This window comes from Haplochromis burtoni, unplaced genomic scaffold, assembly GCF_018398535.1.
Source record: "Haplochromis burtoni strain Fernald_Lab_line unplaced genomic scaffold, NCSU_Asbu1 Contig_36, whole genome shotgun sequence".
In the NCBI taxonomy this organism is placed as follows: domain Eukaryota; kingdom Metazoa; phylum Chordata; class Actinopteri; order Cichliformes; family Cichlidae; genus Haplochromis; species Haplochromis burtoni.
The window spans coordinates 1,989,199-2,013,070 of NW_024582397.1; the positions used below are offsets into that span (position 1 = coordinate 1,989,199).

General features: G+C 41.0%; 1 protein-coding gene across 1 annotated transcript; it reads right to left on the bottom strand.

The window, feature by feature from the left end:
• Positions 1-551: 551 nt before the first annotated feature.
• yap1 (Yes1 associated transcriptional regulator) lies at positions 552-23,837 on the bottom strand. The gene is made up of 8 exons (XM_005926538.3): positions 23,132-23,837; positions 21,752-21,987; positions 12,258-12,376; positions 11,222-11,335; positions 6,440-6,603; positions 4,247-4,374; positions 3,120-3,232; positions 552-2,307 (listed from the first exon to the last, which is right to left on the bottom strand). The coding sequence occupies exons 1-8, from the start codon at positions 23,330-23,332 to the stop codon at positions 2,072-2,074; spliced, it is 1,311 nt and encodes a 436-aa protein (XP_005926600.1). The 5' UTR covers positions 23,333-23,837; the 3' UTR covers positions 552-2,071.
• Positions 23,838-23,872: the final 35 nt, after the last annotated feature.

Here is a 23,872-nt window from a genome sequence, read left to right on the forward strand (position 1 = left end):
TATATATATATTCCATCAAGTTAATGCTACCCATTTAGTATTGGTTGGCAACAGAATCAGTGTGACATCCTGCAAAGCCTAAACCAGGGGCACACGCAGCAGGCTGATTATTCAAAGGTTACTGCAGTAATGCAAATATGTAGTCATTGTGTAAACATCAAAAAATAACGTGATTATGTGAGAATTGTCAGTGTGTTGTCTCAACTGCGGCCGAGTATGTAAACATGTGAGTGCTTGTAGAAGAATCGCTCTTTTCTCCGCTCTGAAACCTCATCCTTAAAAATCTCAAGGTTAGTCACTCGAAACAACCATCCCAAACAGAAGGGGAGGGGAAAAAAACTCTCTCAGCTAGACGTGCCCATTAACACTTAAAACATGTTCTCATTATTAGCTTATACAGTTTGTTCAAACACAGGCTGATTTACAAATCATACCGTTTCTGGTCTCTAAAGATAGAAGCAAAATACAAGTTTTTAGTGTCATTACAAAAACATCTTTGGAATCTGCATCAACAATTCCTGACTGAGATATCTGATTGTTTCTTTATTATGCCACCCCCCCAAAAAACAAAACAAAACAAAAAAACAAAACAAAACACAGGCAAAAGGAAAAACTCACCACCATCAGTCACACACTGATCCTCTACTCTACCCCTTGACATGACTCTTAAACCTGCTAAAACTTGTCCTGGCTGCAGTCTATAAACCTTTCATTTAAAACACTCAACACAGCGTCGCATAGACGGGAGGGGCGGGGGAGTTCCAACATTGTAACTGTTGTATACTGTATGTGGTCATAAGGTTTCATTGATCAAAGAGCTATACTTTGTTCTGAGCCAAGAGACCTGCCTTTTTGGTTAATGTTCAGGAAAGACAGTGAAAAAAAAAAGCTGCATGTGAATATCAAAAATACAATAACATTAAAGTGGATACAGTAAAGCAGAGACGAGAGAATCAGATAAATGGGTTTAAAAAGAGTCCAAACAGAATCAGACCACCAAGATTAAGTCCTGGCTGGTTTGATCTCATTGAAGTGTCGTGCTGCGATATAACAGACGACCCCGTCTAAAAAAAAATAAAATAAAATGATTCAATCCATGTATGAAAGAAGGAAAAAAAAGAAAGTAAAATGCCATTTGATCTAAACTATCATACATGTATAGTTATCTAAAAATAGAACACTAAAAAAGATAAAACAACGAATGGATTGTGAATCAGGCTGGGAACCCCAAACATACAATTTTGATCATTGAACATTAGAGGGAAGTATGCCTGCCGTTTACGGGAACAGCAGTGTGCTTGTCGCTGAATTATAGAAATGTGGGTATTTATTCGTGTCGCTCGCATCTCAAAAAAAAAAAAAAAAAAATACAACTGAAGGCACTTGATCTATCAAAGGTTTAACTTAGACTTGCTGGCACAGCCAAGCAGCGGTGCAGTCAATCCGCAGGTTCGAACCCCTCCCACCCCCACCCCAAGCAACATGGGCCTCACGTTACCTTTACTCCAAATCAGTATTGTTCTTTATGCTCCAAATACATCATTTTTGGTTTTTCAGGCTTGTTGAAAAAAACAAAACAAAACAACAACAACAAAAAAGAATAAAAACACGAGGCCAAATATAAAGCTACTAGCTAGATGCAAAAGTCCCAAATACAGTTAAGTAGTGATGCGTCACGCTATTTTGCAAGAAAGAGGCTCCAGAGACTCCAGGGGATAACTGATCAGGGCAGAAGAGTGGAAGCACCTGCCCAGTGGGTAAATATGCCCTAGATTCACTGACAGGCCTGTGAAAGATTTGGGGACCCTTGCATAATTGTCTGTTCATAGGCCAGCCTTGAAGACACAGACAAAATACAGAGATAACACAACCAGTGAAGAGAACAGAACAATACTGCCAGGAAAAAAAAAAAAAAAAGAGGTTGGCCTTACATGCTGACACAGACACAGAAGTCCCGAGAGGCTTGCTGAAATGTCTGATAAAATCATCTATGATTCCTTCACAGATTAGAGCAGGCAGAAGTTCAGAGTGTAGGTAGAGGAGCGAGGAAGGAGTGGCCAGCTCGGCTTTTCTATAACCATGTGAGGAAACTCTCCTTGTCGAGCTTGGTAGCTGCCAGCACAGACTCCATGTCATTGAGGATGTCTGAGCTCAGCGCCTCCTGCAGGCTGGGCATCAGCTCCTCACCTTCCACCGCCATGCTCTCCCCCTCCAGGGTACCCAGATCTACGTCTGTACCAGGAATGGTATCCAGGTAGTCAGGGAAACGACTGGGCTGTGTTGCCATGGAGGGTGCAAGTGGGTCCCCTGATGAAGAGGGAAGAAAAAAAAAATGTTGATACTGTTTGATGTTACTTGCTCCAGAACAGGTGTGAAAAAGTTTCTCAAGGCTACAGCAGTTCAGTACCAGTACCTTTTAACCTCAACTTCAGCTAGTTTAAAAAGAAGGTATGATTAGATGTAAGTTAACCAAAATGAATTGGCATATCTTATGATAATGTATTAAAATAGTTCACTTTAAATCATTTCAGTAATGACTTGTGAACAAAAAGGCATTCGGTTATGAAGGGAATGCAGAAATATGTACAATAATAATCAGCAGCCGTGAGCAAATCATTAAGCCAAACCGACAGAAGAAGTGTGATCCATCCCATTCAGACAGAAATGAATCAAGAGTCAAGAATTCAGGTCAGATGTTTGCATCTGTTTAGGATTTCATATGTTTTGATGTGCACATGCATCGACGCATTTAATCAGAACAGTATGACGTGTGAAACAGATACAAATGTCATTATGTCCACCTCCTCATCTCTTATGATCCGTTTCCCTAATAGGACTACATTCTGTTTTCAGGACAATAAACATCTTTTTTGTTCTTATATTCAAAATGTAGCCTTTCAGATTAAAAGCTGCAATTTTTTAAAAGACTCAAGTCTAAACTTGCAGGAAGCAAACGGCAAGAAAGGAATCCGGCTAAATTGTTCATATTGAAAAACCTTTATCTGACTGGTTAATGAAAATGTTTAAGCACCCCTCGGCAGGAGATGGTTCCAGCCTGTTTATTTTGACTGAGCACTTTTATTCCACTTGGGTCAAAAATATTAGTCTCTGTGGCTCACCTGTATCCATCTCATCCACACTGTTCAGGAAGTCATCTGGAGTGCGAGGGACACTGTAGCTGCTCATACTCAAGCCGCTGTCTGTGCTCTCATCCCTGGAGTGGTAGGTCCCGCTGGAAATGCAGAAATGATGAAATGTTGGTTAGAAATGCTGCTCTGTTACCAATGAACTCTAATGGCCTATAGTTTACTTTAAAAGTGAACTGTTGAAATCAGCGGCCTTAACTCCCTTTACATACATGCACATTTAAATGGTTCAACCCTCTAGAAACGCTACGTGATGACTAATCTGCAGTGACACCATTGAAAGTGAGCTTCACTTTTTTCCCCCCTTTTTAATCTACACTATATTGCAGTACATAGGCAAAGAGCAGCAATGAAAGGGGCAACTGAGACAAAATGAGAGAGAGGACATTTGACAAGCCTATACTAATTAGCAGAAAAATATGTAGGCAGAGTATGGCAGAGGCACGATGAATGAGGCCATTGTGAGCGCAGAGGAGTGCAGGGAACAGGGGGAGGAGGGGAGATTAGGTTGGCCTGTCTACTGACTGGACCACATGTTCTCATGGCCTGCCTGCTATTCAGCTCTTTTCCTCACTTTGTGTGCTCACAGAAGAACTAGAGCTTGAACTACTAGAAATTATTTCCCAGCATACCGTGGGGCAGCATTCACACAATAAAAAGCTTCCTGTACCTTTGTTGTTCAAATCTGTACAGCCTCAGACCAGCAGATTTTCACTTTATTTATTTTTTTTGGAGGGGGTGGGGGGGCTGTCTCACTCTTAAAATAAAAGAGTGGTCTTGTATTATTTCATAACTTGCGTCGCCATTTAAGCTCTGACTGACTTTACTGCAGCAGTTGTACACCAGAGGTCATCATTGAACTCCAGGCACAGATCTGCTGCTCTGAATGAGTCATTACCATGTGAAGAGGGTTAAGGCCCAGAGTTTGGCCTTCTGTTTTTACTACCACAGCTCAAAAAGTTTTGCACACAGATCCCTAAAACAGGATAAAGTCTGATGGGCTGAACCAAAAGTCAGCTGGTGCCAATCAGACTGTAGCGGTTGATTGTCTCCTTATTTTGTTCCACACCGAACACGCCTGGCTTATGTGTAAACCGAACCTGTTGAGGAATGGATCAGAGCTGTTGGCCGTCATGGTCCGGGCATCTTGAGCCATAGGGGAGGACACAGGGTTTGTGCTGCCATCTTGATCCATACTGGTAGGCAGCTGGTTCCTTAGAGCCAGCTCCTGCGGATAATAAGACACAAAAACTCATGAGCAACACTGTCAACACCACCCCTAACATCCAAAGCTAATTATACACAGCTAGAGCTTCATGGAGGCGTTTTTTTACAGCCTCACTGGTCTGCTGTCAGACATGTTGGTCTCCATTTCTCTCCTTGCACGGTGTCATATTACATGAGGGGCCGGCCACAGTTGTAGACAATTGTTTTCTACACATGAGGAATCAGATAAGGTTGAGGATATGAAGTCATGCTTTTCTTTTTCACCCCCTTCCTTCTAAGGGGATGTGAACAGAGCTGACCATAGTCACCATTTTCAGCTCTCATTGAAATTCTACAAAGACACTATTGGAAATGCACTAATTATACTTTTTTTTTTCTACTTAGTATTTGGTATCAGCAAGTAAAATAAATCAAGTATAAGTAGTCAGTAATAAGATTACGTTTCAACCTTGGCTCAGTGACACTGCAGCATGTAGTGCAGTATAGGTTGCTGATATCTGCCATCTGTGCATTCCTTGAAACAAAAGTGAGGCAGCCTACGCTTTCAATAAGTGCATAAAGTAAATTTACCTCTTCAAACACACAGCTGTTGCAGTGAAGTTTGGAACAGTTTCAGCTGAACCAAAAGTTGCAGTTGTGTGATAAATGACCTGCTGACACTATCAAAACCACGTAAAAATAAAGCTAGCTAAACCGGCTGTCTGAGCAGCACACGCCCGGCAAGGCATGTCTGATGGCTCATCTGCATTTGAAGTTGCAGCAATCTCCTTTGTGTTGCGGCATTTCTACGGTTTTTCACATTTATGTTGCCATACATAAGTGAAGGACTAACTATAAGCTAGTCATAGTCAATGCAACATCAATAATTCATTTTATTTCCTGTAGTATTAATTAGCGTACAAAGGGTTTTAAGTTAGCCACTCACCTATTCTTCATTACATAACTGCATAAGTGCATACATTTCCATTTGTGTCAAGTTTTGCTCCAAAATTGAACTCCCCATACACGCCTAACGTTATGCAATGTACTCCTGACACGCACTACAAGATTTGTAAATAAATGATAGCCACCATAATCCAAACAAAACAGAGTTACAGGGGTTTCGGGTTTATTGGAATCTAGCGGCTAGACAGAACCCCTCTTTATATCTTTGCCTGGTCTGCAGTGCCTTTCCACATTTTATTTTCCATTTTAACTGGTGGCCGTGGATGTCTGAGGCTTGGATAATTCAGTTGCTCATGTTTCTTTACATAACTGATGAATTTCTATCCATCATTTTAATTGTGTTTGTCTACACAAGACACTAAGTGAAATCAGGCAGCTTCACTGAAATAGTCTGGTCCCACTTTTGCTCGCGGGCACTTGTCATGCACGTAACAAAAACAAAAATTGTAAATAAAGTCATAATTCTGATTTTAAGGCTTTTAAAATAGCTAATAGGTCAAAGTATCTGAAAGAAAGTGTTTGTGCTCATCATACTCTCATAATCTCCTTCTTTAAAAGCCAACAGTAACCAGGCTACATAAGCATGCAGAGCATATTCTCTTAAAAAGGACAGTTCCAATAATTTTCCCTTTATAATCCAGTGCCTGCATACACACGGGTCACGTCCTACAGTGAACTTTAAACAACCCATCTGAACCCGAGGCATGGTAAACAAAGTCACCAGCACTCTCATTCATAATCATAAAGCTCCAAATCTGGTACTATGACACAGCCTTGAGTAAACTACCGCTCCACCCTGCGTGGGTGGCACCACTGTGACACATCAACCTTAGGAAGTGATAATTATTAAGGACGATGACTCACAAGACTTCACTGCAGTGTGGTGTAACAATAAAGACTGATCAAAGAGGCTTAGGATCCACCACTATCCCTGCCAAGATTTTAAAGCTGTACATTTTAAAGTGTAAACATTTTGCTGCTGCACTCATTCAGCAAATGAACAGTTTGAGGTTCAGTGTCGTGGTGGAAACATACTTAAAAGCATTTGTTCTTCCATGAGGCCCTGGCACTTCCAAAAGGCCTTAAAAATATTTTGAGCTGCTTTAACTCTGATTCCTGACCTGTGGTCTCTGCCGAAGCAGCTCCTGTTGCTTCTGTCTCAGTCTTTCCTTCTCCATCTGAAGTCTCATCTGGTTGTTGCTTCCCATAACTCCACTGATGCTAGGAGGCAGCTGCCCGGCCTGTTTCACTGGAGCACTCTGGGAAATTCTCTGCTGGTTCAGAGCTACAAATAAAATAAAAGTTGTTTACATATCAGTCAAATGCACATAATGCAAAGACCCCAAATGCTGTAACGACAAGGATAAACTTTGCAAAAAATGGTTGCTAACTGCTTTGTTGTAAAGGAAATACTTTCAAAATATTTTTTAGGCAAAGCGGGGGAATATTCAGACCTGACAGCAAAACTTAAGTGCTGTGCTTATGAGACACCTTTATCCTTTGGACTTTACTATATTGAGATATATGCAAATTTAACAATGTCAGCTCTCAGAAGCTGGCAATAAAATTAACATACATGATTTCTAGTTAGCAGACTAGATAGACTAGTATCTTCCCATCTCTCTTCAGAAACTTCCTGCTACCTCACCTCTTTAATGGATCGCTGCATTTAAATACTACATAACAAGACCAACAACTTGTGCATTTGTCCACATAGTGAAATTGCAAAAGAGGATCCAGTGCAGCAGGTTGTGTAGGACAAGGGAAGTCCCAGCACAAGTTGTCCACCTAGTATCTAAAACAATCACTATTCCTGTAAGACCTGATCTCCTCCCACTCGCTGACTAAGACGAGCTTTGTTAGTTTTGTACATTGCATCAGTCATGACTTATCCTTTCATTGTGCGTTTTGTTTCCTTCTAAACAAATCGCCGCTTATCCCTCGAGACTGACTGCCTTCTTACCCTGGCTTGATGTGTCCACTTAAGCTGATTTAACGCATGCAATATGATTGCTCTGTGCCCATTAATATAGTGCAGGCCTACCTAAGGTAATGCAAACACAGTACCACTTCTAAATTTACATTAAAGGCTCTTTTACACAACAAATGTTACTGCATTAAGCATTTGTAAGCCGACTACATGTTTACAATATCAGAACAAATGTGTTTGTACTGAAAACACAGCTGTTCCCAAATGAAATCTTTGTTATTCTTCAGTGTAGTGGGGGTGGGTCTAATAAACATAAGAGTAAAGCACAATGCGATGCTGCAATCTATGCATGCAAAGTAGGTCACACATTTGCAGTGGAGTAAACGTGAATGTGTTGCACCAACAATAAAGGAGCCAACGAGGTGTGCTGTTTGCTTATGTGCTTGAAGCGCCAATCACAACAAAGCTTTAATGGGGCGGGGGCGCAACTTTCATGCGGGTCTGGCCCTCTCTGTTCTGTCCTGCCCGCCCCGGCACCTTTCTCATCACCATTCAATCACTGTCTGTTTACACTATTGCAGGGGCTGAATGAACCATAGCTGAGGGCTCTCCCTGGGAAGCTTTGGAGGCCCCACCTTGCCTTGCCTTCCACCGTCCCCTCCCCTCTCTGACCGCAATGTCTCCCCAGCAGCCCCACCCCAAGCGCGCGCACACACACACAGACTCATGTAGGCAGCTTCCCCCACACACACGTCAAGAGAATCCGTGGGAGACTGTTACTTCTCCCTACTTCTTATCTTTGGCAGATACTGAAGCCTTTTGTGGCTGGAGCGCTCCGCCATCGGGGCACCATTAACTGTTCTCATGATGGAGTCTCTACGCATGGGCCATGTCAGCAGCTGCAGATCTGTTAAGGCCTTAGCTTTGAAGACGAGTTGCGTAAAAGCGATGGGACACATATGGAGAGATCCACTGATACACAAAGCCAAAAGATAAAGGAGAAGTTTTAATGTCAAAACCTGGGTCTTTATTTTGACCCCAGTTTCTATTTATGACAGTAACCTTTTATTCATACGAACAGTGCCAAAGGGAAGTCAGCTTCCAATCACCTCCTCCTCCAGCCAATTTGCAGAACAAGGTGAAAAAATTCTGCAGAACGATCGCGTAGTTTCGCCTAATTTTACAAAAAACTACAAAAATCAGAAGATTTGTTAGTTCTCTGCCAAGTAAATTATGCTCAACAAAACTATGTGATTAGTTAAAGTCAACGGCTTCCTTCAGGGGAGCAAAGTTCCTGCTGCAAAACCAAGTCAAGGACTCTTTTTGCAGACCAAATAGCAACAATAACCAATGTTACTGGATGAACTATGCACAAGCAATGCAGATATCAAAGAAGGGAATTACATCTGTGGGCGAGATAGTTGCCAAGGATAGGTTCATTTCAGGGCCAGACTGATATTTTAAAAGGAGGCCACTCAAGGCAAAGAAGACTGTGTGTGAGAGTGCGTGTGTGTACTTTTGGAGAGGTGGTTTGAGTAAGCAGCACATAGAGGTAGTGATTGCCGGTGAGCCAGTCAGATAAGAGACAAGTTAATGCTGTCTGCCTTTTGTCTTCTTCACGCACTCCTGCAAGACAACGAGCCAGCGACACAACCCCTTATCAGTCAATCACACTGGCAGGCATATTACACCACAAGATCACCTGGGGCAGGTAAAGTTGAGGGTGTGCCAGCTGTGGGAAGCTCTCTATATGACCAGGCCTCAGCACCTTTTAAGACTTAGTAAATATTTACCTGCTTTCGATTTAACAAGTTTAACAAAAAAAAAAAAAAAAAAAAAAAAGGCATCTTGGGAAGGTGTTGTATTTCTAGCATCAAGATAAGTAAAGCGGCAAAACAGACTGGATGTGATGCAAACAAAGTTTTATCATCTTGTACTCAGTAAGCTAAAACCAGCCTGTGCCGACTTGGCTCTGAGAGGCATGAAAAAAATAAGTCAGGCGAAAATCAAGAGTGTAGGCTAACAGGTTATAATACAGCTGTATCTGACACTTCTAATAGAAATCTATTAATGCGTACACTCAATTCCATTTAATGGTCACCAATAAAAAAAAAAAAAAGAAAAAAAAAAAAAAAAAAAAGCATAGAATATTTTTTAAAATGGCAAAGCTCAAACATAAACTATCCAAAGTACTCTGGGATGCTGTTTGAGAGTTAAGAAGCTGCTCCTGACTTTTTCCACATGACATTTCTTAATTCTGTTTGTATCACAAATGCCAAACTACCCTATAACAGCGACATTTTCAACAAGGTTCCAGCTTTTCTGGTTTAGTACTCTGACAGTACTCAAACAGTATTACGCCAAGTCTTCAGATGAAAACATTGAAGTCCCAGGGGAATTTTTTGTCTTTCTGCTGTCATTTCCTGTATGTGCCCACAGCAACACATATAGGATATGACATCCACATTAGCCAGTCCCCTTTTGAACTCCCACGTCACCGTGGACTCGCAGCTTGCTCACCACCTTTTTGGATCTTAAACAGGATGCATGTTTATCCCATCGTCATTTTCTCTCTATTCCTCAGTTTTTCTTTCCTCCCCTTTCGCCTTGCCCCCCTCCACCACTCCCATGCCCTCCCCTCTTTAGAGTTCTTTGACTGAAAAGGTCTGGAACAGATTAAGAGTTGGAACACAGAATAAAGAGGCCTGGCAAAGATTCAAGTCTGTCTGGAGCTACAGCAGAATGGGGCTGTGCCTGCACTGGGCCTCACACAGGGGGAAGGCAGCCGGCAACAACCCTCAGTTAAAGGCACTCTGCTGCTTTTCTTCTCAAAGCTCAAATTAGCCTCCATTATCAAAGCAGTTGGCTTATGATTGAAGACCTACATAGCAGCAGTATAGGGGCTTCTGAAGCACAGGAGCTTACTTAAATAGTACAAAAGTGCAAATGCATACAAAAAAATGATAACAAACAAAACTACTGGAATTAAAAAAACAGTTCAAAATTCATAAGTTTTACAATTTTTCATAAACCTAAGAAGGTACAAACTGCCACAAATGAGAAATACAAGCAGTATAAATGTGACGTTTTAACAATTATTATAAAAAAAAATGTTATACCATGAGGAACAAAATCATGTTTATGGCACATAATGAGTTAAGAGCCTGTCTCTTTCACTCTTTCTCCCCCTCTCTCGCTTTCAGGGGCCCAGCAGCCTTGTGTGTTCAAGACTTATAAACCTTCAAAGAGCTTTGCCGATTAAAGCCTCCATCTCTCCCCAGCTGCCCCACTCCCCTTACAACTCTGTTTTGAACTTTCCTGTCTGCTTTCAGAACAGGGACACACAATTGCTTACATAAAAATTGCCCTTTAAGTGGCCATGCTCGGTAAAAAACTAACACTAAATTTAAGCGGGCCGCACGCTGATTCACACATGTTGCCTTTGTGAACCAGGGTAAAGTTCCCTGGGGAACACTTCAGTGATGAAAAGCATGTCACCTGAAGAATAAATGAGTCAGAGTGACATAAGCCCTCATCTCTGGAAGTCTTTCTGGCACACGGGAGGATTAGCTTATTCCCATGGCCACAGAGTAGTCCGAACACATGTACCTGGCTCTGTCACTAATTCACCAACCCTGACCACCACACACTCGGAGCTAACTTTAGCTTGGCCCGAGGGATTAATGGCAAACTCAGCTGTTGTGCCATAACTAAAACGGCTGACAAAAGTGTAGGTGTGAATTTTGAGGGTGGGGGTTTTAACAAAATCTGCCTTCAACCACCAATGCTATGTCTAGATAGCCCAAAGCACTCTGGTGTGGTTACATTAACTTTGAACCAAAAGTGGAGAAGGAACACCTCCCTCAAGTGTGAACATTTAATTATATTTTCAGGTGTCTTTCAGGTGTCTTTCCTATATTTAATCAATACAACACACTTTAACACTAACAATCTCAGTCCAAGGCAAACTCACCATAACGTGGCTCAAGTCGTGGGTCCAGCCAGGATGTGGTCTTGTTCTTGTGATTGATGTAGTAAATTTCTCCCTCTGCTGTAATAGCCTGTTCCCAGCCATCAGGGAGGGGTCCTAAAGGGACGATGCAAAAAAAAAAACAAAAAAAAACAAAACAAAGTCTAAGAGATCCTACAGGTTCAATCTATGCTTTAATTGACTGGCAGAATTTTTTAAACTTCTTACAGTCAGCTGACAAAGAGAACAAAACAAAGCAAAAACTTCCCATATGGAAAGCAAAAGGAATAAATAGACAGAAGAATTAGAGATGGTCGTAATCTTTCATCTCTGAATTAATCATTGCCATCAGCCACTGAAATCAAACAATCCTGTCTGTCAACAGTTGACAGATGACTAACAATGGGTTACCAGATCGGTAATCTTTAATCTTTACCCAGTTTCTGATCTGGCCTTTGTCCAAAACTGGCCTTTCTGACATGTAGCTCCATATTGGAGATGGTTCACTTCAGATGCATTCTAATACTGGAAACGCTGTTTGTTTAGATGAGGGGTGGCGGCCAGGTACAGCATGCGAGAGGAAGGACTCGCTTGCTGTGATTTCAGTGGACCGATTCCCTGCTATATTCTCACATGGCTTTAAAGGACATCACACAGTGTGTGCATGTGCAAAAGTAGCTATTGAGTCAGAGTTCCCAAACATGTCAAACAGGACGCGTAACGTTCTGCCTCAATCTTCCCTCACCTAGGGCAAATTCCAACTGTATGGACAGACCTGAGGTACACCAAGTAGTAACAGGTAAGAACCAGACTGTACCTGACTTGTTCGGTATAATTTTTTTCTTCTTTTTTTTTTTTTTATTGTTTTGCTTTACATATGTGAACACACAAAAAATGCATGTTGAAAAAAATACACTATGAACGTTGTGCAAAGGAAGAACTGAAATAATTGCCATTCACTGCTGAAAAATTACACAATGCATTTCATGCACTGCCGCTGATATAAAAACTAAATTTGACAAAATCAACAGATACACACCACTGGCTGGGTTCATGATAGGTTGCGGCTGGACTGGCACAGAACTGGGAGGGGCAGGCTGGTTCATCTGGAGCAAGGCCTTGCGTGGATCCTGCCAAGTGGTGGTCTGATCAATGTGGCTGTAAGGAGATAGGACAGCCAATAAAAATAAGTCACAGAAATGACCATCTAAGATTTCCTACAACTAATAAGCAGTAAGGCCAAACTAGGGCTATGTCAATACAACACATAAATGTTGACTCAGACCCATTTCATCAACCTCATGAACAAAAACACTGAATCTACCCCCCCCTCCCCCCATTCTGTAAATGATGACTGTTACTGGAAGCGAAACTCAATGTTGACTGTGTGTGTTCCAGCCTGGATTCAGTCTAGATTTACACTACTCATTCATTCATGATTTGAATCTATGTGTATTGAATAACAATGGAAAAAAGAAAAAAAACATTAAATTATATTTGAAATAAGACAAAACAAAAGCAGCACACTGCAAAAAATGAAAATAAGTCAAGTCAGGCTGAAAGCTTCTTGAAAATGTGTAGCGGCCTATGATTGGTTTTAAAACACCCATTGTAACATCAAACAATGTTGCTCCATCTATTTTCTGGCTCATCTTTGCTGGAACAGGACTGAGGCTTGGGGGAGGAGGCATTGTGTTTCATTCTGTGAAGGCATTGATAATTAGTGCTTTGTTGGTACTTGTTGCTTGATTAAGATGGAAAGCTAATACAGGAAGCCCTCCTCTCCCGAGCAGGACCCTCTCTATTGAGGGAGGGTCAGTCCCAGGGCTCAATGCAGGGGGTCCTTTTTTCCTGGAAGCGGCTCGGACACTACAGAGTGTCAGGGGCTTTAACAATCTGGCGCCACATTTACAAAGCTTTCACCTGCTTGACAAAGGCACAGACTGAGCTACGACCTAAAACCCCACTATTCACTTGTTTTCTCTTTTTTTTTTTAAACTATCCCATTTTTTTGAAAAAGAAACAAAAACTAATCTCATACAAAAGGCATGAAATTCAAGTGTTTTTGTTTCATACATCACCACAAATCTTGCATTTATAATGTAACTTGACTGAGTTATTTCAACACACATGGCAAAAATAGTTTGTTTGTCATGCACCTAAATGTTACCCACAGCTATCCATTATACCCCAGGTTCTAATGGTGTCCTTCCACCCACTGCGTTTCTTTACAACTCACTGTTAATTTGATCCCTAAACGCCATTAGCACAGATTTTGGAACAGCTGGGTGAAATGAGAGATTCAGAGAGTTTCTCTTGGCCTCTGCGGTAATCCCAGCCTGCCTGTCTGCTCTCGATCCCAGGCCAGAGAGCGAGGGGACCTGACTCAGCACTCCTCCCCCGATACAATGCAGCCCATTTTGAAGCCCCCTCTTGTTTATGCTTTATTGATCAAAGGAGCTGCCAAATCCCCTACCGAACCCTCCCCCAGCCCTCACACGCACACACACATACACACACACACACCCACACAAGCACCGCAAACCAAGCAAAATAGTTGGAACTGCTCAGACTGGGGGGGCCTTGAGAAAGAAAGGTCAGGGAGAGGAGGGGCATATAACTGGAGAAAAGAAAAAAAACAAGTGAAAGTTAAAAAAAAAAAAAATCTACAGAAGCAAATCCCCTGAATTCCATTGGCTGTGTGAGTTGCTGTGGTTCTGTTACAGTCTGAGTGCCCGCCCTGCCCCATTTCCTGCCTTTTTCCCCACTCTGGAAACTATGACATTTGTTATGGGGGGGGGGGGGGGGGGAAAGGGGGGAGGCAGGGAGACGGGCACTAGGGTAAAAGGGAAGGGAGGGTTTATTGTAAATGAGAGGCCTGCACATCCTTGCACGTCAATGGCAAAAAAAAAAAACTGCTAAAAGTGGGGAAAAAAAGAAAACACTGATAGGAACATAAAACTTTAAAACCTTAAAATCAGATTCTTGAAGTTATGCACAGATAAAAGGTATATTGAATTTTCTATCAAAGACTAGTTGGAACTGCCAACTTCCGTTGATCAAATCAACCACAACAACTGTAAACAAAGCCTTAGTTCAAAATACAGGCAATAATGATCTAAAAGCCTGTGATGAAATCGACTTTCTGTTCAATAGTGCTGAAAAGAATATTGAAAAGAAACTGAGAAAACCGGTAAATGAGTTACCAAGAGTCAGTAATTCATCACCAGGTTTTAAAACTAAAAGATAATCTATTCACTGAACCTGCCACCAACCATATATGGTCAGCTGCACGGCTTCCTGTAGGTGAAACATAAAACAAAACAATGTCATGGCAACTGTTGGGACGCCTGGAGGCCACCAGTTGCTGTTAGGAATTGCTGATGATCTGCAACCCCACGGTTACAACTGCTCGGTGTTTTCTTTACATGTTTCTGACACCACAACGAGCACAGCAAGGCAGCCTTTGTACCCTGCCCCCTACTGCATACCCGGGGATGGGCAAGATATTTTTGGGGTTGGTCCTGATCCATACAAGTGCAAAAAAAGTTTACAATTTTTTTTAAGTAAGCTGTAAAACTGTGCTCTCAAAACTCTCATTCAAGCTGCGACCCAAACATTAAGAGAATGCTTAAAATAAATGGCGTCTTTTGACTCTTTACACACAAACTGCTGCTGTGTGATTACACACTAAGCACATGAATGGACAGAATAAAATAAGTCTACATGCCACAAAAAAATGTAACCTGTATAGACACGTTTCAATCCATAAACAATGAACTAGCAGCTATATTCTATTTCTGTCACATGGTTTACATAAACAACAACATCCTCCTCCCCCAAATTAAGTCCCTTAAGGGGGATTTTTTTTTGTTAACACAAACATCTTTTGGTGTTCCAACCCCAAATCCTAGTTTAGATGACGGGACAAGGTGGTGGGGAAAAAAAAAAGTCTCATGTTTGTCTGGGAATCATCACAGACAAACTATAACAGATCATTTCTTCTGCAAATGACCAGGTACTGCAGCCAAGAAGAACAATGTCTTTCAAATGCGATCCATTACTTTCCATCTTTTGCTCAAGTTGTCATGTTTGACCGTGTCTTGCTGAGGCATGAAGGCAAAACTCTACTTTGCTGAAATGATATATGGGATGACTTATAAGTTTCCTGCTCAGGACTAACTGGAGTAAAAATACAATGCAAAGTGCTAATCGTTAAGGACTGACTGAAAAGTCTGAGATTTAAGAGATTCAGGTTTCCGGAGTGTGCTGTAAAGGGTTCACGATCCCTTACGTGCAAAAGTCTGAATTCCCCCACTTGATTTTTCAAAAGCTGCAGTGAATTACTGTAGTATTATAAACTAGTATGACAAACACACAGCCTGCCTGTTTATGCTCATGAAAACTATGGCCGTTTGCATCTGGCTTTGTAGAGAATTTACTACTCAAAAAACATAAAGTCTCCAAATAACCTCTGCCACCTTCAAAACACCAGATCAAAGCTCGATTTCAGTCCAGGCTGACTGTTTATTCCACTGAAATTGCACATCTTCAAATCCAGATGTCAAGTGCTGCATTTCGCTGGTGTAATACAGGGGAGTGAAGCTATGAGAAGTGCAGCAGTGATGAAGCACTCCCACAGCTGAGTTGTCAAATGTTAAAAATGGGATCGTCAGACCACAGGAGCTCCACCCTGGGAGTATGTGCTTGGAAGTTGGTTGAAGCCAATGACTTAAGAGTGCACTGAGGGAGGCCAGATGTAATCAGGCCTCTAAGTTGAGGGTGACCACCTCCACTCTCGTTGACTGGAGATGCCTGGCTGCCTCTCTATCAGCAGGACATCATCAAGAGAGATTATTGGGGCAACCTTTGTGACCCTATTGTGGCTTTAAGTTTCCCTTTGAAGGGTGGTTTGTATTAATGAGGAAACTAGTTCATGAAGTACCAGGACTGAATGTTCCTCGGTTTTTCCACTGTTTATTTTTTAAGAGCAATTTCAAGATTGAATGTAATTTTAGGGATTGTCGTAATTAAAGATTAATAGGTGGGGGGTTTTTTTTAAGCAAAACTTGCCTGACAAAGTACTCCGCATAAGCACTTCTCTTAATCATTTACCAAGTAACATTGCAAACTTATTAATAGGTGCATACTTTTAGTCAAATAATATATCAATATTAAAATAAGGTTATCCGAGTATTTTGAAATCTCTAAATCCCACCTGAGAGGTGCACCTCTCAGAGACTACTTCTCTGTGGAGATGCCCTTAGTGACAGTGGAGGCATTGATGTCTGAAACAGAGGTGTTACATCAAACCTTCGGTAAACATTAGTCTGACTTTCTCACAGTCCAGTTTGTGTACTGAGCTGACAGGCCAAAGTTGAACAGGAAGGTTCTTGTCTGTGTGTGGTCAATAAACCAAAAGTTTGTCAAACACAAAGTTGCTCCAAATGAGGGCTTTGCACAAGCTTACCGCCCAGTCTTCCCAGCACCATTTGTGACTGACCAAGTGGTCTTAGTTTACAACGTCTTAGAATGAAAACCAATTTGCATATTTATCACTTTAAACTCATCGCAAAACAATTATATATACCATTTATTTCATTTACTATAAGATCAGTGTTAGCCAAGCTATAAAGGTAAAACTTGTTAGTGAATTTAAAAATTAATTGATATTGTTTTTATTTAATTTATTACATCACTACAGTATTAATGACTAGATGAAAAACTGTCAAGTAGTTAAAGTCTGACTATGGTTTAAAAGACAACATAACACTGCAATTGCAGCTTTATTTGCTCAATTCATGGCGACAGTTGGAGAGCCTAAAGCTTGACTAGGCCATTTTTGTTTTAAATGCAGTAAATATTACCATGTTATCTGCTGGAATTGATTTATCAATATAATCTTATAGTTTAAAATCAGCATAACAGAGTTATTATAATGTACTACAGCAAGAGCATAAGGCCTAAATAAACATCTTTCCTGTGCAAACAGGCAATCTCTGACTTGTATTTAGAGCAACAGATGTTCAGGAAATCACAGACAGAGTATAGTAAAAGCTGATTATTAGCCGATTTACCCGGGACTCTGCAGCAGTGTAAGTCTGAGAAAATAATTTGTTTTTTAAAAACATAACACTAAAGAAAGGATTTATTAAAGTTCTTCACAGTGGATAATCATCTCCTTGAATATCTAATCATGAATCATCTTTAGCCACTGCAGAGTTAAACCTTAAGAGAGACACATAGTCTGCTCTTTTCATGTGAAACCAAGCTCATCAAAACATTTAAAAAACCCAGTCGAGAAAAGACAAAAGTGTCCATCAACACGTAGATCTACCTGCCCCTCAGGGCAGATAATAGCCTCCCCCCCTCCAGAGCTTTACTCTGCTTTGAGCTGACTTCCCACGAACTGAAAGCTCTTTCAAAGCTGCATTTAATAAGCGCCCGGAAACAGTGATTACCCCTCCTAGTTCACCGGTGTGTCTAAATTAGAAACCTTCATTAGTTTATGACCCACCCCTGGAGACCATCCCTGCCCCCGTCCCACCAACAACCAAGGTGACCCAACCTCTGTGCCCTGGCTGTCATAAATCAAAGGCCGCAGCAAACTGCTGTGAAAAAGACGAAAGGTCAACAGACTTTGTTGACGTTCTCCAAGTATTTGTTTTTATGTAACAGCCAAAACAACAAAAAAAAGACGGCATCCTATTTGACTCTGATTACCATTAGGGCTGCGACTATTGATCACCACCAACAGTTATAACAAAATGTCTCACTTTTTAAAATTTAAATTTAAAAAGTGCATCACGTTTATCAAATGATATTTATATCGCTTCAACACCATTTGCTACTCTAAAGGAGAAAAAAAAAGTGCTAAATCTGTCACTTATCATCACTGGTTAGTATTTACACCAAAATTAAACTAAATTAAAAAAAAATATCAGAACTTCAGGTGTGAAGAAGGTTAAAGTCTTAACAAAGCCACCACTCTCTCACCCCCATCTTTAAACTTCATGTCAGCCATTTGTCTATTTCGGGAAGGCTCACATGAGTCTCAACAGGCCCGTCGTCTGAATAAAGATCACTGTTTCGCTGCTGGGACAAAGGGGGAGGGCACAGTTTCTTTTGGCCCCTCTTCTAGTGATCTCCACATGGCTGCCATTTAACTTCATTGACACAGAGAGGCACCATCACAGAGTCACAGCTCCATTCATACCAAAACAGAGCATGACTCCTGAAGGAGTGAGGCATCGAAATCTAGAGACTCACTGACTCAGAGGCCAGTTATTGCTACGCATAATCCTGCAGTACACTAATAAACAAATAGTATCTTGAAAAAAAAAACAACTTCAACCCTGGGTTCATTTATCTCTAAGGACAACAGCAAGCAACCAGAGTGAAATGTGAACCCCCAACTCTCTGCTTTCCTAGCTGGTGACCAACTCCCCACCCCCACTAGTCCATAGCTAGCACACACACACACACACACACACACACACACACACACACACACACACACACACACACACTTGCTCTGCTTCACTCTCTCTGCAACACATCTTGGTCAGACAGCCCCTGTTTATAAATAGGGGAGTGTCTTTTCCAGCAGCTCTGGCAAGCCTGCTTTTATTCCAGATCAAATATCTGCTCTTTGATCTGTGTGGAAGATGTCTCCTCGCGTTTTCCGTACTCAAACACAAACACAGTGTACTATACTCACTCTGGTTGTATAACATGCCAGTTGGAAAAACAGTTAAGTCTCTGCAAAGAAATGTGTTTCACATCCCGTTAACATCAAACTCTATGTGAGTTGAAAGGAAGAGGCCCTCAGGTATACGCTATATAAACAGGTATATATTATATCATCTATGAATAATTGGATAGTTTAGCATTTAAAAAAAAAATAAATTACCGACCAGTGAGATCAAATGACTGTTTTTATACACAGAAAGACTCTCGGTTAACACACCTGACTTGTGAACTTATGGCTTTTATACTGCCAATTTTATACACGTTATATTTTATTCTGCCTTTATCAGTATTTTAGGATAAAATACTCTAAAGAACCACAAAGATCTCGAGTCTTTCAGAGTACTGTTTTGATTCCTCTATTCCCTGTCCATTATTTTTTTGGCCTCCACAAAATGGGCCAGATGTTCTCCAGATGTGCAACCTTAAAACATGTGGTAATGAAAGCTCTCTTTTTTTTTGGGATCCAAGTAAGTTTGAAGCTATCATGTTTGTCCAGACTCTGCGTCAGAGAGTAACATTTCCTAGAACTGACAACATTTTGCCTTTGAGTAAAGAATGAGGACTTTGAGTGTCAAGCCTTTTTTTAAACAAGAGCTGCTGAAGAGTTCATAAACTTTAGAAGGCTTCACAATGAGCAGATTACATTAACATAAATTGTTGACAAGCACGCCACTTTTATGAATAATTCAACCCATCTTTGCCCAGAGCTACAGACAGTGGAAATAAAAAGGGTAACAAATGCACAAAAAAGTATTAAAGAACCAAAGCCCTCAAAACCCGAGAAGTAATCGATACATCCTGTGACAAGCCTAAAGGTCTCTACAGTACCTGCAAACAAGAAATCTACATTACTATGGATGATTAATGCGAAGAAGATCTACTGAGTAGCAGAGGAGCTTTGCAGAACTGTTCTTTGCTGTCTGGGGTAGCTACAGTGCTCCATTGTCTCTACTGAAACCTGAGACCAAGAAAAGGAGCACTAGATACAGCAATCATTGCTCAAAAGACTTCTCTTGTTTGCTGAGCCCACCAAATTTAATAACCTACAATTTAACTATTGCAATTGTCTCTTTCTGGACACAGTGGCAACTATTGTGTAACAGATTTGAAAATCATTGTCAGCATAATGTATGCTGAATAGAGATGTAGTATTGAGAGCTGGGCCCTGTACTACGAAGCGAGTTCAGCATACCCAGGGTATCCTTCGTTATCCAGATTTACTCACCCTAACACTGGCGTTCGGGTAAGTGGTCACACTAAGCTGGTTATTAACTCACTAAGTTAGCCCAGGACTTCCCAATCGAGGTACACGTGAGTTCACATGAAAGAGGTGGTGCTGGTAATGTCTGATCACATTGATTAGTGTACTAGTAGCTGATTTTACAAAGAAAGAGTAAACTTTAAAATGAGAAAAATATGAAGAGGTTACATAAATGATATAAGTATTTGTATCCACTTTAGTTAGAAAGCTATTATTAAAGTGTAGCCACTTGTCTGAGTTAACAGATAAAAATATCCCATTAAGATATTGGAGAATCTGATGAGCTGTTATCAACTAGTCCCATCAAATTTGCATAAGACAGTTATAGTTTTCATTCTCTCAGCTGCAATCTGTGTCTTTTAAGTATTTAAGAGTAAGTTTAAATACAACAACAGAATTCAAATATAGGCTTAGTCTATGTACAAATTTGAAATGAGGTTAGAAAGTGCAGTATAGGTGTCCTGTTTTAGGATCGTATATTACTGACTAACACTTATCAAAGAGTAAAATTGTTGCTGACAAATATGGGAATGAATCTAGATTTATCACCGATGCTCATCAGCTAACACAAAGACTTTAGACACTACTGAAAAACTAGAGCCCCCTACTCTACCCACATAGGGATTGTTCAGGCAGGGTGATGCCAGTTTCTGAAGAACTGCCTGGTCAGTAGGTGGTGATTTCATACCTGCTGATCTCTAATCAGGAACCTAACCTGTTCCGGAGCAGGTTAGGGTTAAGGGTTAAACTTCAGAGCTAATCCAGAAGTTACCCAGATAAGATTAAATCCTGCTTTGTAGTACAGAGGTCTCTATAGAGACCTGTCACAAGACCAATTCTTTGGTAACTTTCATTGTCACAACAACAAAAAAAAAAAAAAGTTTGAACCAGTGATTGTACTGCTTTATAAGCAGGCACATACATATTGTAAATATCAGTAAGATCATTCCAACAATATGTATGTATAAAATTGCAATCAAAGATTTTAAACACATTTTTTAGAACTTGCATAAATATAAAATGTTCTCATAAAATTAGACAAAATTTTCCATTTTGGGGATTTTCTGACGTCTGATGTAATAATGTTAAATAAATGGCCTGTATTTGCTTTACATAGTCCCTATGGACCCCAAAGCACTTTAGACTACATTCAGTCATCCACCCATTCACACACTGGTGATGGCAAGCTACATTGTAGCCACAGCAGCCCCGGGGCGCACTGACAGAGGCGAGGCACTGGCGCCACCGGGCCCTCTGACCACCACCAGTAGGCAACGAGTGAAATGTCTTGCCCAAGGACACAACAACCGAGACTGTCTGAGTCAGGGCTCGAACCGGCAACCTTCCGATTACAAGACGAACTGCCAACTCTTGAGCCACGATCGCCCTTAAGTATAAGTATAAAATAAGTATAAAAAGTTAAGATAGATGAATATCACCGATTTTTCAAAACATTTCAGGTTGCAAGCATTCAGAGACTTTTACAAACTGTATGATGCACTTCATGGCAGCATACATACTTGAGGAAGTATCTCTGGCCAGAGGCTGTCTTGGCCATCTCCCACCCATCTGGTAGGGGCATGTCATCAGGAATCTCATAAGAAGACTGACGAAGATGTTGAGGAGAGGCCCCTGTTGAGCCCATGCCAGACAGTGAGCCACCAGAAACAGCTCCTAACTGCAAGGAAGCAGGGGATGAGTGTGCACGGACATGGTGAGGGATGAGGACTCCGGCACTCCCAGCATCGGTGCTGGCCTGTGTTGGGGTTGAGAGACAACACAGTTAGTTTGAGTGAAAACCCTCACTTAAAAACATCAATTATCATGTAATAATTAAAAAAGGCCATATGCAAATGTAAAGACAAATCAAACATTTATGAAAGAATAAAAAAAACATGAGGCTTTGTTTGTTTCAAATACAAGTGCAATAATGGATTGAGGATGAAAAACAGAACACAGTCTTAATTTATTGACAGTGTGTACTAGTCTACATAATTTCTACCCATTTAATATTTGAGTCACTCCTTATAATTTGTAATCACTTTAAAGTGTATATAAATTCTATTCATGTGCATGTGAAGGCATGTTTTTGACTTATTCGGGTGTGGGAGGTATCCAGGGCTTGCCACCAACACGCATGCGCACTAATTACAAAAAGTCCTCAGAGTTATGGGGAGCGACCGGGAACTTGGAAGAGCTGAAAATGGAAGAAGGGATCGGGGAGGGGCTGTGGGTGAATATAGGATAATTTAACCATCATATGATTTCCTGTCAGCAAATCAAGTTGTTTTTCATAAAAAGTCGGATTGAAAATTTAAGATGATACGAACATGACGGTTATCCGTCTGCAAATAGCTATACATGAATTATTAACCAAACCATCCCTTATTATTTTTACATTGTCACTCATCTAATCACAATTTATTCTAAGCTAAGCAACATTCATCGGTTTTCTTGGTTACTTACGGCCAAAGACTGTAAGAGAATGTTTCCGCCGTTTAATAAAGCCCTCACGGCCTTTACTGTTTTAATGTTTGGTTTTTTTCTCTTTTGTTTTGTTTTTTTGCTGTGAAATGTGTTAAATGGAAATTAAATGCAGTTTGAGGGGGGGAAAACAACCCATCAATGGAAATGCACACTCATTTAAGCAGGTCAATACAAGTCCGCCTGAATAAAGTTATTATATCTTAAAGACTTAAAAAAATAATAAGTGTGTTCAAAGATGACTGACCAATAAAACAATAACGCTGAAGGCTAAAAATGGCACCAGAGAAGGATGAAGTAACTATTAACTATGTGCCAGTCACGTAGCTCTTGAAGGCCGAAACTCGACAAGATGGGCCCTGCTTTTTAGTTGTGATTTCTGAGTACGGGCACAGTAAAAACCAGGGCGGGCTTACTTGTCTGGAATGAGACTTTGGTTCTGGGGGTTTGAAGAAGGAGTCTGGCAGTTTCCTCATCCTCATGGGCACAGAGTGGGGCACGGTATTGACTTTCGGGTTCATCACAGCGTTAAAAAGCGCCTCTAGATCAGTCTCAGAGTCGCCCCGTACATGGACGATTTGGTGTCCGGCAGGAGGGTTGTGCTGGCTCGGATCCATTGTCCCAAAACAGTCTTCGAACTTTATGTCCCAAAAAAGTTAGGCTTCGGAAGTTAAAAAATAAACGTGAGCCAATCCCAAACTTTTTTTCCACGCCGGGAGAAATCTGAAAATCTCGACGACACTCAGTAAAAGTTATTCGGAGTCATTCTAAACTTTACAAGTCGAGCACTTGATATTCTTCCAAAGTGTGTTAGCTGTCGAAATCTGCAATGAAAGACAGCCTTTTCCTGTTTTTTCCTGCTGGCATACTTGTTAACGTAACAAAGCGCATAAACTCCACATTGGAATTTATGCTCTCGTCCCCCCAAAAAACGCAGATGCAGCCACAAAAGACGAAAAAACACCACAAACGGTTGAGTGAAAGAGTCCAACTTTTTCTGAGTGTCGGGCCAAGTCCAAGCTGTTGTTGATATTCTTTTAAGCAAGGCTCATAGTGAGCGGTACAAATCTCCGCAGCTCACTTTCTAGAAAAAAAAAAAAAGTTTAGCCCCAGTCGGATCTAAACTTTGGAGAGGACATCAAACTTTATGACGCCAG